Source organism: Ambystoma mexicanum, chromosome 7p (assembly GCF_040938575.1).
Source record: "Ambystoma mexicanum isolate Mex_15411 chromosome 7p, UKY_AmexF1_1, whole genome shotgun sequence".
Lineage (NCBI taxonomy): Eukaryota > Metazoa > Chordata > Amphibia > Caudata > Ambystomatidae > Ambystoma > Ambystoma mexicanum.
The window spans coordinates 837,121,749-837,134,735 of record NC_090939.1 but is presented as its reverse complement, the minus strand read 5'-3'; the positions used below and the strand labels follow the sequence as shown (position 1 = coordinate 837,134,735).

The following is a 12,987-nucleotide window of genomic DNA, read 5'->3' as shown; positions in this document are numbered from 1 at the left end:
TGTGCAAGCATTGTTAAATTCACCATAAATGTACAGGAGGATCCACAAGAATTCCTAATGTACTTACTGGAGTTACTAGAGACTGAACACATCCCTATAAATACAATCTTACACATTTCATACACTTGGAAACATACATGCAGTCTCTGAAACCATGTTTCACAAGAGCATGTCCTTAATGAATAATTGTGCATGTATCTACCAAATTGTAATTTAATTCCATTTCAGCAACATCTCCAAAATGCAAACCAATGCATATTATGCTCATTCTGCAATTCAGACAATATTTCAAACATACAAATAGATTCACATATTAATGCTTTTAAGATACACTGCAGATGGCTCTAAAAATAATTCTAAATTCACTAACTTCACACATGCCCAAGTAATTCTTAGCTAGAAAACATTGACGACAGTCGACATAATATACCACATGGTGCCACAACCACTTCAGGCCACCATAATGCATGTGTGAAAAAAAGTGGTTGGTTTCAACGTAACAACACTTCCATAACTCAAACACAAAGGTTACCAGAAAATCTAACAAATGCCTTAAACCCAAATGTAGTCATTAATTTCACATTTATAACACTATAGAGTTACACAACACTCTATAACAAACACACAAAACACAAATATTCAATAACAAATCCTTCAATAATGGAAACCATTTTGTAATAACTGTAAAGACAATTAAACACAACAAACAGAGTAGTTTTCTACTCTGGGAGCATATATTACATACTGCCATGGTTAGCGAAGATTTGCACTTGCATTTCATCCTTACACATTTATGTATTTGGACTTGCCTGCCACTGGCATGATTAGCTTTTAAGCGCTTATAGCAAAATATTTGTACCATGTCACAGCTACGGACTCTTTATTAATTCTAATTTTTGCTCATGTGTACTAATTCTTGTACAGCAACGTGTTTTGACATCCACTGTATTGTCTGACTTGTCTTTTAATCAACTTTCCGTTTCAGCATTTATAGTGTGGGATTTTAATGTGCTCTGTATTTTACTGTTGTATCTAAACTTGCACTCTCTATGGTTAAAGCAGCTTCTTGACTACACTCTAAAATGGCCGCTATGGTTTCATGCAAGGTTGTGAGCTTAGGTTGGTTGGCAACATGGAAGAAGGACCAGTTTACAATATTAACTTTCATTTTCAACACGTCCTCCTAACGTGATCAAGCGCTCATGGAAGCGCGAAACGCGTCGTTAAGGACACTTCCTAGGCGTCCTGTATCGCTTGCTGTGTGGTTTTGCCATTTATGTTGTATTTTTTACCATTCATTAAACTCGATTTTTCCACTTATCTGGATTCGAGTTTTTTTCCATTTGTTGGGATTCACTGACCTCCTGCATGGAGTGCAGGTTTTTTCTATCCTCCATGTGTTTACATATATATATATATATATATATATATATATATATATATATATATATATATATATATATATATTCCTTATTACATTACACTTAAAATACACAATAACCTATGGAATTACTTAATACACCTCTACTACCACTATGCAACTTTCTACACACACAACATGTGTGTCCCTTTCACACATTTAACAGTCTGAAAGAAATTGAACAAGCTGTGCATTGTATTAACAGTAAATGTACAAAATGTTTTGTTTTAAATCCACCTTGCATTTTCCCCATGACCCAATGCTTACAATATGTTAGCACAAAAACAGTGAATCAAACACAAATGTTGTAGGAAACAGAGTACAAACAATATACTACATATGAGGGTCAACAAACTAAATGTACATGTAAAACCATAGGTATGTATATCTTTCATACCATGTTCTATAACTAACTATAGTTTCTTTTTTTTACAGACAAAGAAACACAGAAGTTCCCTTGTTACCATGCCCAATTAAGCACACTAGTTTAGCCAGGGAGAGTAGCCACATTGTTGCAGGCATTCATCCCAAACTAAACATACTATTGTGGCCATTGCCAGTGGCCAGATTGTTCGGGCCATTCCCAGAACAATCTGGCCACTGGCAATGGCCAGAACGATATGTATTGTTATTACTACTACTATATACAAGCTCATTTCACAATGAAGGGCCATTTAATGGCCTGTCTCTGTGAAATGTTCATCCAGAACCCACATGGGTACAGTGAGCTAGTTTTACATTGGTGTCAGGAACACACTCCACACACTAATGCATACCAGTGGGCTGGCTACCACATTATTCGCACTGCAGAGCAGCCACTTGGAAATTCACATGTCACCCGTGTGGATAAGGGTGATCTGCACATTTCTAAAATTAACACTTGTGAAAAAAGAGAATTCGGTGCACGTTTTCCATTGGCCCAAAGTATCAAGCACACGCAGAGAAAGCAATTGAATGGAGAAGGAGTGGATTCTGGAACTGGGGGCAGAGCTCATGAGGGGAACAGGGTGGATTCTAATGTGGTGATAATGACCACTGGGACGGACCGTGCCAACATGGTAGTGGCCCGCTGCCTGTGATAATAGCACTCACTATTCTTGTTATGAGCTGGTACAGCCCGCTTCAGCATCCATCATCCCTACATTAGAACATTGGAATGCTGGATGGATATTGCACAGAATGGGAGAGGACCTTAATCACTGCTATACACCATGCTGTTTCCTTCTCAACCTTTTGGATCAATGCTCAATGTCTCCCTTGGCCAAAATTCACCTTGACAACTCTCACTCCAAGGTTCCAAGCACCTTCTCCAACAGTCTTATTTTGTTTCTAACTTACTGCGCCATTTTCCCATATTATAATACAATTAGAACCCTGGGGCGAGGGCTGTGACAGGGTTATTGTCCCTTACCCTAGCTAATCACCCTCAGCTTTGGCCCTTAACTTGGGTGTGTGCCAAAATTGGCTGTTGCACCCGCGCTGAGGCTGCAACGCTGCTGCGGACATCCACAGCGATGACAGATGAAGCCTCAAATTATAGTTGCAACTCCTGCTGACAGGAGAATCAACCTGACACCGAGGCGGATTATATTTTTAAAAGGTCAAAATAACTTCATGTAAATTAACAACATGCATACACGAAATACAAAGTTGTTTAAAGACCAATAATATTGTCACATAACGGTTTACTAGATGCAGATGCCAGTGACAAATAAAGTGACAACATTGCAACTCTATAATTAAAAATCACTTTTTGCAATTCTAACATACAACATGAGTGCTTTAATTTAACAATTTTTTTCTAAAATAATAAATGAGCGTCAAGGGCTTACCCTGCTCGGGATGTGAGGATCGTTGCACTTCGCCAGTTTTCCTGCAAAGAGCTGGACTCCGAAACTTGCGAAAACAAGCATTAGGGTCAAGAGCAGGATTGAGACCTGAAAGAGTAAGACCGCCATTATGTACCGCCATTTGGTGATTAATGTGAAAAAGGTCGAAACGAGCAATTAATTATTGGTTCAAGCTGAACATAATATCACCCACTGTACATTTGTACTTCTAATTGGTTACTTATAACACGCTTAATATCCAGAGGTTTCTAAGAGTGGACCCAGCTATCGAACCTGTGATGCTTTACGTCGTCTTTCTTCCAAGGCGAGCACGTTGCCCCTGAGCTGTCCTCCAGTTAAAAAATGCAGGGAGGTAAATATCTCAGTCGATGTGACTTGCAATATTATTTGTTCTTAAAAGAACCATTCAAATGTAAAAGTATATATATAACACCTTCATTTTAAAGTAGGGTTACTCATACATGTTCTGATGAACCGGTATCTGGTTTTACCATCAACCCAACTAATAACCCGTGGCTTTCCAAGTTTTCTTGACACATTAAAGATATTGCAACCGAAAATACTGAAAATGTAAAAATATGTTAAAGTGAGATATTAGCATTGTATGCATTTTGATGGCAGCTGGAGGAGAAATGGCATACAGTCAAGTGTGGAACGTCTGCAGTCTCGAATGCGGCGGAACCCTCTGATAGTTCATGATTAAGGCTTTCGGTTTTATGGTATTTATTTATCTGCCATTTCCATCTGTATTAATCAATAGTTATTTTTGGGCCTTTTTTTCTGTATTTATTTTTTGTCATATAAAAAGATAATTCGCAACCAGTATTTTTCTGCATTTATTCTATTCTAGCTCCATTTTTTCCATAACAACAAACAGTTGCTCCTGGAACCGCTGCTGCCTTAAGATATGCGATGTCAGCAATTTTAAGAACTTTAATGCTATTTTTATACAACGTTTACACTCTCCATGCTGCCAATCTACAATGTGATTGGTCTGCGATGTAGGAATGACATCACAGAGAATCAGGCAGAAATACCTGTTTTCCTGCCTTTTTCCATTTTTATGAATAAACAGACAGATTTATGTGTAAAAAGCAGTAAAAACAGAAAGCTGGAAGCCTTATACATGATGTAAGCTGCCACACTGTGAGTGTCTGCCTGACGATTCGCCACATGTAAGGAGAAGCATGAGCAACTTCGGGAGGGTCTGTGCATCCCCTGACAGCAGTCATTCTACTGAAGTCCCGCACTCTCCTGCTCTCACGATGCGACCTAAAGGGACTATCCACCCTTACCCCCCACTCTCAGGATGGGATCAGTCTGTTCTCCATTGGAGATGGGCTCAAAGTGTGCCCATGGAACGCCCTGTACCCAAAAGCTTGCGCCTGGGAGGGGATTGGATGGCGGCTACCAAATGCAGATCCCTACCTCGTTTATCTACTTTCTACAAACCTCCGGATCCATATGCCGTGAAGTCTAGCAATCGGTACAGTATGTCAAAAGGACAGTTCTGGTTGTGACTGGTGGTATATTGTGATTTTGGTGGATGCACACTGTGAAACCAGTTGACACCAGCTGATCCTTACAACACTCATGGCCGTTTATTATATTTGTTTGAAGAAAAATAACAAATAACAGAACATTAGATATCTTCAAAGGAAGGACAGATCTAATGAAAGAACTTTGCAGAAGTGTACTGATTATTAAGAAACATGCCATTTAATGGGTGTGTATACTGAAGTGAGAACAACACACATGCCATAGCCAATGGAACGTATAATCGACAACATATATTTACTTTCTTCTCGGTGTTATGTGGAATTTCACACTGAACTTTAACAGCTACTTCATAGGGTAAAGGTTTGAAACGGGAAGAGATGGGGGGAAAGGAGAGCCACAATATTCTTGTAGCTAAGTGCAAAGGTTGCATTTCATTTCCTGTATATAAGACCATAAAGAACGATGGCAGTCACAGAAAAACAAGACATAGTTGAAATCTTAGTGTTGGTCTCCAGTTAAATGTGTTCCCCTGATTCATCTTCGTCCAAAAGACTGTGGCCTCCTGCTTAAGGAAGAAGGTGGTATTCGGGTTATTTTAAGTAGCCCTGTTGTAGTTTCACTGCAGAGCTCACCTTTTGCTGTGAAGTAGTGCTTAAGTCTAAAAGTAGGAGGCCATATCTTTACTTCTGCTACTGATTTCGAGTTGTGTGCATTTCATGTTTGGTCAGGTTGCTCACCTGCTGGGGGGAAATTGACCACGGCAGTCTAAAGTTATGTAACACATCTTCTTACAAGTGATAATTTGTTTGTTTGTTTCTTTATTCATTTCTAATGCGCACCAGACCCAAGGGTATCAGGGCGCAGCAGTTACAGGATATGCAAAGCTTAGTATTAGACTTACACAATAAAGTAATTACAGGACGTAGACAAGTCAAAGGTATACATATTTACACCGTGGATATAATACAAGAGAGAAATCAGATATATACAATGGATAAAAAACAATGTAACCTGGCAGGGTACTTGCATGGAAGAGGCTAAGAGTCAGAGGACTTGAGCCAATTTAGGTAGTTGAGTCGGAAATTCAGGTAAGGTTGATCGTCTCTGATGGTATGTGGCAGGGAGTTCCAAAGTCGGGTAGCTTTGACGGGTAACTACAACCGCCAACCTTGGAAAGCTTGAATCTAGGAATAATGAGACAATTGGAGTTGGCCAGTCTTGTGGTTCTGGTAGAGGTTCTCCTGTGGAATCTGTCTGTGAGATAAGTGGGGGCTGCGTTATCCAGTGCTTTATGAGTGAGGGATGCTGTTTTGAGCTGAATTTTGTTGATGGTCGATAGCCAGTTATTTTGGCGTCTGATTGTGGCTATGTGAGATTTTCTCCCCACACCAAGGGCTGCTTTTAGGGCATTGTTTTGGAGGGTTTGTATCCGCTGGATGATCGATTTGTTAGCCCCAATATAGAGGGCATTTCAGTAATCGAGCCTTGAAAGTATAAGGGCTCTATCATACAGTTTTCATTGGAGAGAAAAGGCTTGCCCGTTCTAATGAGCTTGCAAGTGTAAGCAGTGGCAGATGCCATGGTATTCACTTGTTTGGTGAAAGAGAAGGTATAGTCGATGTAAAAGCCAAGCATCTTAACCTCTTTGGCAACCTTGATGGGGTTGCCATTGATTAAGAAGGAGGAGTAGTCCTAGTCTAGTTTCTTGAGGTTGGTGTGGGTGCCCAGGATGATAAGCTCTGTTTTGTCATCAATCAGGCATAGACGGTGGGTAGCCATCCATGCCTGGATGATGAGGTACACTCTATTCACCAAGCCCAAATCCTTAGCGTAATCCCCTGAAAGTGGGTGGAGAATCTGATTATCATCTGCGTAGTTGGTGTGGGTGATACCAAGATGGTTTAGATCATTGAAAAGGGGCTTAGTGAATATATTGTAAAGTGTGGGGGAGACACAAGATCCCTGGGGCACTCCACACGTGATTGGGATGGGGTCTGCCACTGCTGTAGGGGAGAAGACCCTCATAGTTCTATTACTTAGGAATGACTCAATCTAAGTTATAGCGTCTTTGGAAAAGTGGGCAGTTGAATCCAGGTGGCTACATAAGGTCAAATGCCGCTGATAGGTCAAGCAGCAGAAGGAGAGCAGTTTTCCCTTTATCTCTTAGCTCATCGACTTGGGACTTGAGGTCGATAAGGGCAGTCTCAGTTCCATGTAGTGTGCGGAATCCTGACTGTTGTCCTCCTAGCAATTTGCGGTTTTCCAAGTATTTTTGGATTTGGAGGTAGGCAATCTTGTCAAGGATTTTTAAGAAAAGGGAACTGTCGTGATGGGATGGTAATTAGTGGGTATAAGTGGGTCGGGGGTTTGCTTTTTCAGTAACAGGAGCACCCAAAAATTGTTTGAGATTGGAAGGGATAGTACCAGATGCAAAGGCAGCATTGATGAGTTTATAAATTAATGGAGCAAGGTCTCTTGCTGCATCCTTTATCAATTGGGCTGGGCAGAGGTCACCCTGACAGTTGGATGGCTTCAAGGAGAGTATAACTTTTTCTACCACCAAAATGGAAGTTTTAGTAAAGTTAAATTGGGCTGAATAGTCAGATGATGGTACTTTAGGAAGTTGGTCCAGAGAAGTTTTGAGCACATTAGGTAGTGAGTTTATTGCAGCTTTTTTTAATGCTATTTTGTTTTGAAGGTTAGATACTTTGTCGGAAAGTACCTGTTTTATGTATGAGCACCAGGATTTATCCTTGATGCAGGTATCAGGAATGGCGATTGGTGTTTCTAGTTCCTTGAGGATGATGACTAATTCTTTCATACTAGATTTGGCATTAGAGATGTGTTTGTTATAAGAGTTGCGTTTAGCGAGGCAAATTTATTTTTTGTATTGTGAGGAGATTTCGGTTAGTTTGGTTTTGTTAGTTTCTGATGATGGGATTAATCTCCAGGCAGTTTCACAACACCTTTTTTGCTGTCGTAGTTCCTTTAGCTGTGGGGTAAACCACTTGTTTAGGTGGGATTTGGGCTTGCTAGCTCTAGGTTTAAGTGGGGCAATGGTGTCTAGTGAGATTAACATGATTTTGTTATATTCGTTAACAAGAGTTTCTGGGTCTAAATTATCTGCAAGTGCATTGAGGGTAGGGAGGATGGCTGGGATCACTTTGTTGACAGTGATATTCATTTTATTCGTTGTCAAGCAAGGTGGGGCAACCGGTATGACTAAAGGGTAGAGATGGTGGTAGAGATGGTGAATGACAGGAGGAAGTGGACAGTCCAAGGTTGAGGTGTGATGGAGGTGATATTGGCAGAACAATAATAGTCAGCCACCCAGTCGAGGGTTCTCCCTTTGTTGTGAGTAGGTACAGAGATTTTTTGGGAGAGGCCAAGTTCAGACAAGATGTTGGCAGTGGCTGTGGCATGCTTTTTAAGGGATAATTGAATCCCAGCTTAATGTCACCTAACAGGAGAAGTGGGGAAGACGTTTTAAGGTTGTTAGAGAGTATGTTGTAGGTGTCCTCCTCAAATGTTCCAATAGGGCCAAGGGGTCTGTACATAATGTGAATAGTCAAGTTTGGGAGTTAACCAAAGGGAGTTTGACAGTAAGGACTTCGCAAGAGAAGGTAAGTTGGGTTGGAGCTAGTCTGATGGAAAGGCTGGATTTGCAATGATGGCAATGCCCCCGCCTCAAGCTTTATCTCTGTCCTGTCTAAGGATGGTGTAGCCGTCAGGGACGGCTAATGCGAGAATAGGTTCTGCTGCTTCGTGCAACCACGATTTAGTAATGGCCAGAAAGTCCAAGTTGTCAGCCAGTATCAAGTCAGATACGTCTGTGGTATGTGCAACCAGTGACCTGGCATTTATTAAGGCTACTTTGAGCCCGAGGGCCGTAGTGGCGGTAGTGGCAGAGCTTTTGGTACTTGTTAGATTTCTTTTATTGGGTTTTGGGCCAGTATGGTACTTAGAGGTAGTGTGCTGGCATGGCTTGATGGTGGTATGGCTGGCAGTGGTGCTGTTCTGGTCATTGTGAAGATTAGTTTTCTTCGATTCTATCTTATTGAAGGTAGAGATCTGGTCAGTGGTTTGAAGATTGTGGGTAGTCTGGCGCGCAGTCTGGAATTTTTGCAACTTAAAGTGCACGGGTTGCTTAGGATAGGGCAGATATGGCCTACTGTGGGTTGGACGTCAGTCAGCATTGTTGTTAAGCGAGAGGCAACTTGTGTATTTAATGGAAAAGGCCCAAGGCACAGTAGTAGAATAATAGTAACACAGGTACTAAGGGTGCAGGGGTTATGGGCTATGGGGACCATATTGTGATAGGCAGTTATGTGTTACTGGGTATACTGTCAAACAGTATGAGCCGGGTCAGTTAATAGGCTGAGTCAATCTAGCAGTGCAGTTGAAGCAATTTACATTGATAGGATAGGCTGATTCAACTTTGGCACTAGGTGGCAAAGTACTAGGCAGGTCTAAAGTCAAGTAGTATGGGCTACAGCGGTTAATATACTAGCTTACTCTAACATTACAGTCAATGGCAATTTACATTGGTAGGATAGGCTAAATAGACTTTGGCATTAGGTGGCTAAGTACTAGGCAGGTTTAAAGTCAAGCAGTATGGGCTAGAGCGGTTAATATACTAGCTTACTCTAACATTACAGTCAATGGCAATTTACATTGGTAGGAAAGGCTAAATAGACTTTGGCATTAGGTGGCTAAGTACTAGACAGGTCTAAAGTCAAGCAGTATGGGCTACAGCGGTTAATATACTAGCTTACTCTAACATTACAGTCAATGGCAATTTACATTGGTATGATAGGCTAAATAGACTTTGGCATTAGGTGGCTAAGTACTAGGCAGGTCTAAAGTCAAGCAGTATGGGCTACAGCGGGTAATATACTAGCTTACACTAACATTACAGTCAATGGCAATTTACATTGGTAGGATAGGCTAAATAGACTTTGGCATTAGGTGGCTAAGTACTAGGCAGGTCTAAAGTCAAGCAGTATGGGCTACATCGGTTTAATATGCTAAATTAAGCTAATGGTGTGGGCAACAATAGTTAGTAGCAGAGGAACTATAGCGGTAATAGCATAAACTCAAGCTTAGACAGTGTGGCTGGGTCTTATGATTGCTGTGACACCAAGCTGTATGTGTGTGGTGGTGAGCCAGAACTATACATGCAGTGTAGCTGCAGCTTAATAGACAGAAATCCAAAACCTCAAAATATGGCAGTTAATTAACATAGGCATATGAGCATGTAAATGTATACGTTTCATGTAAATATAAGTAACTGTATGCTGAACGGACTGTAATTAGGGCATATATCTAGCGCGATAGTTCAGGTTAAGTAACAACGTATGCATGCAGCTTATGAGGCCACGAACTGTGGTTGACAGGGACTGGCAATAGCACAGAGTTGGTTTTTGGGAGTTCAGCCTCAAGTGCGTTATGGATACGAAGGGAATAGTTCCATCACAAGGGTTGTGATCCGGCAGTCCGCTGTAGCGCTTTCTGAACGTGGGGCTCCGATAATGGTTATAGTTCAGCTATGGGCTGGTATAATGATAGGTAGGGAGCTTGGGAGTCGTACCTTAGTTGGCAGGATGGAGTTAGCGTCACGCACCAGTGCGCGCAACAGGCGCAGAACAGGGCCTTTTCATGCCGGGCCTTCTCATGTGAGGGCCGGCTTCCGCCTTCCGGCGGATGTAGCAGGATACAAAAGGAGGCCCGTTGCTTAGCAACGGTAAGCAGCCTCGGTATAGGGCTGCATTACGCCGGCCATCTTGCAAGCAGGCAAGTGTTAAAAACAATTTGCTCCAATCTAAGAATAGATTCCATGGCTTTTCTGACGTGGCCCATTGTTATTGGGAAAGCACAATTGAGCCTTCATCTTATGGTGAAGTGGGGGTTGGGCCTAGTAACCAAAACACCCTTCAAATCGGCTTACTTATGAGGCGATTCTGTCAAAAAGGTCTACTGATGAGGATTGTAAAACTGACTGCATCTGCGAGGAAGATCAATGAATGACTATAGGTGATTATGTTGAAAACGTTCAGTTTAAATAGCAAAGTTTAAAAAAGGAAACCTTGAAAAATCAAATTTGAAAATACAGATTCAGCTTTACTTTGTATTGATATTTCTTTATATTTGTAAAATGTGCATGATACTGATGTTTTTCATTTGCAAATGCTATACTTAAAGTCCCTTTCCTTCTGCTGACCTCCTCATAAGCCCCCGTCTGGTCCTTCCTTCTGTCATCAAGTCTGGAGCCATTACATTATTTTTATCACTATAACAGAGGGTCCCATTTTCCCCCTTTACCATGCTGTCATTTCTTACTCTTCCCCAAATGTGTGAGGCCCCATGTTCTTTTTTAACAAAAGTGTATCTTTTTAATATTAAAACATGTTTATGCCCTGTTTTCCTTGTACACCCACCTTATCTCCTACTCTTAATGATTTGCAGTAGCTAATCATTTTTTCTCAATTTTGTGTTTTCATACTTTTTTTTTAGATTTTAATCCTTAAAACTTTCCTTAATTTAGCACCAAACACCCTACTTAATAATCATTGATTGCAACATGTTTCAAAAGCTTGGAAAAATGTTGGTGGGCCAGAGGATGGGAATTGTAGGTATTTTGAAGTATAATTGTTTGTTTTCATGCGATAAAAACCCCTATTGTATCTCTACATTAATTCTTTATTTATTTGGGATTCTTAAAGTCATGTAAAATGAGGTCTAACACATCCAGAATGCTTGTTTTTCAAATTGAAAGGATTATATACACATTGGAGTGGATCTACACCTGATCAGTAATATAAAGGTAATCTCATAGCCAAACTTGTATTCATAAAATCATATATTTACTAAACCAGAGAGTCACATTTCAATAAACATTCTTAATTGAAACGAAAGAAACATCAATTCAGCTAAAGTTCAACTGGTCAATGAATCATCAACATTCAAATCGAAATTACATGTGTCACATTAATCGTTATAAACAGACTTGCATACAACACTCACATCAAGCACCAGATCTTTTGTCTAAATTCTTCAAAGCCATATAAACTACCATGCGCGCTCGGAGCCACCATGCCAAATATGCACTCTAGTCCCTGAAAATACATTCGGTGTAAACTATCACACATTTTCCTCCCGTGCAAAGAATTAAACAATTTCAAAACTTGCTGTTCTGACTTTGCTTGCTCTACTCAAGGCTGAAATAGAGGTACTGTGGGTACTCACACTGCAGCAAGATAAACACTACAATCTTTAGCCAGCTTCTCACATGTTCGATGGAAGCCAGCTGTATTCATGAAGTTTCACTCTAGCTGATCTCTACGGTCCTTTTATTTTGTAAAATATTTAGAGGCAAACTCAGCTTGCTTTCTTTCCGCAGAAATGTGTTTTTTCTTTTTTTTAGAAAATGTTCACCTCTAGTTCAAAGTAGTCAATAATGCCCAAGACTCCAACAGAATCCAACAGCAACATGCCCCCTTTCCTTCCCTTCTTTCTGTAGCTTCTTTTTTTAATAGAAAGTGCAGTTAATTATTTAGTCCTCTGCCTTGTGCCTTCACCTTCCATAAGGATCTATAAGTACATTCAATCAGATGTCCAATTACACCCCAACTTCATGAAAACATAATGTTGTATGATAAATTCTTCTTCCTGAGTACAATAGTCCATGGTCCACATAAAATACTTTTCTATCAAGATGTATTTCTAATGTCCCCTGCGTAGCAACATGCCGTAACAGCATTTGTCCTCCTTCGATTAACAAAGCACCAAAGATGCCTTTGTCTAAGCAAACACGTGTTGTGATAACAGACTTTCTCATTTCACTTTTCAATTTGTCATTTCACTTTTCAATTTGTCATTTCACTTTTTATTGCAGAATAACCCTCTGTCGTTAAGCCATTATCTATGTTCTGGGATTTGTAATGTAAAACACTGATTTTTACAGTACAGTATTTCAGAAAATGCATTTTAAGCAATTACCCTTCCTAGCATAGCAAAGCAAATGTTAATGCGTTAATGTATGTTAATAGCACCAAATACATTTCCCATTATATATTGATGTTTGCATTTACATGTCAGAATGTCCATATCACAATAATATCACATGTTCATGCTATTAATGTCTCACCCATATCATGGTACTCCTTTCCTCTTCTGCCTTTTGTCATGACAGAATAAACTGCACCTCAGAAATATGAT

General features: G+C 40.3%; 1 protein-coding gene across 2 annotated transcripts in view; it reads right to left on the bottom strand.

The window, feature by feature from the left end:
- NALCN (sodium leak channel, non-selective) overlaps window positions 1-12,987 on the bottom strand; it is a 3,431,684-nt gene that overhangs the window by 360,385 nt on the left and 3,058,312 nt on the right. For both annotated transcript variants that reach the window (XM_069637002.1, XM_069637001.1), the window contains one exon: window positions 3,253-3,357. In XM_069637002.1, the coding sequence (XP_069493103.1) occupies window positions 3,253-3,357 (105 nt within the window). The remainder of the gene's footprint in view (window positions 1-3,252; window positions 3,358-12,987) is intronic.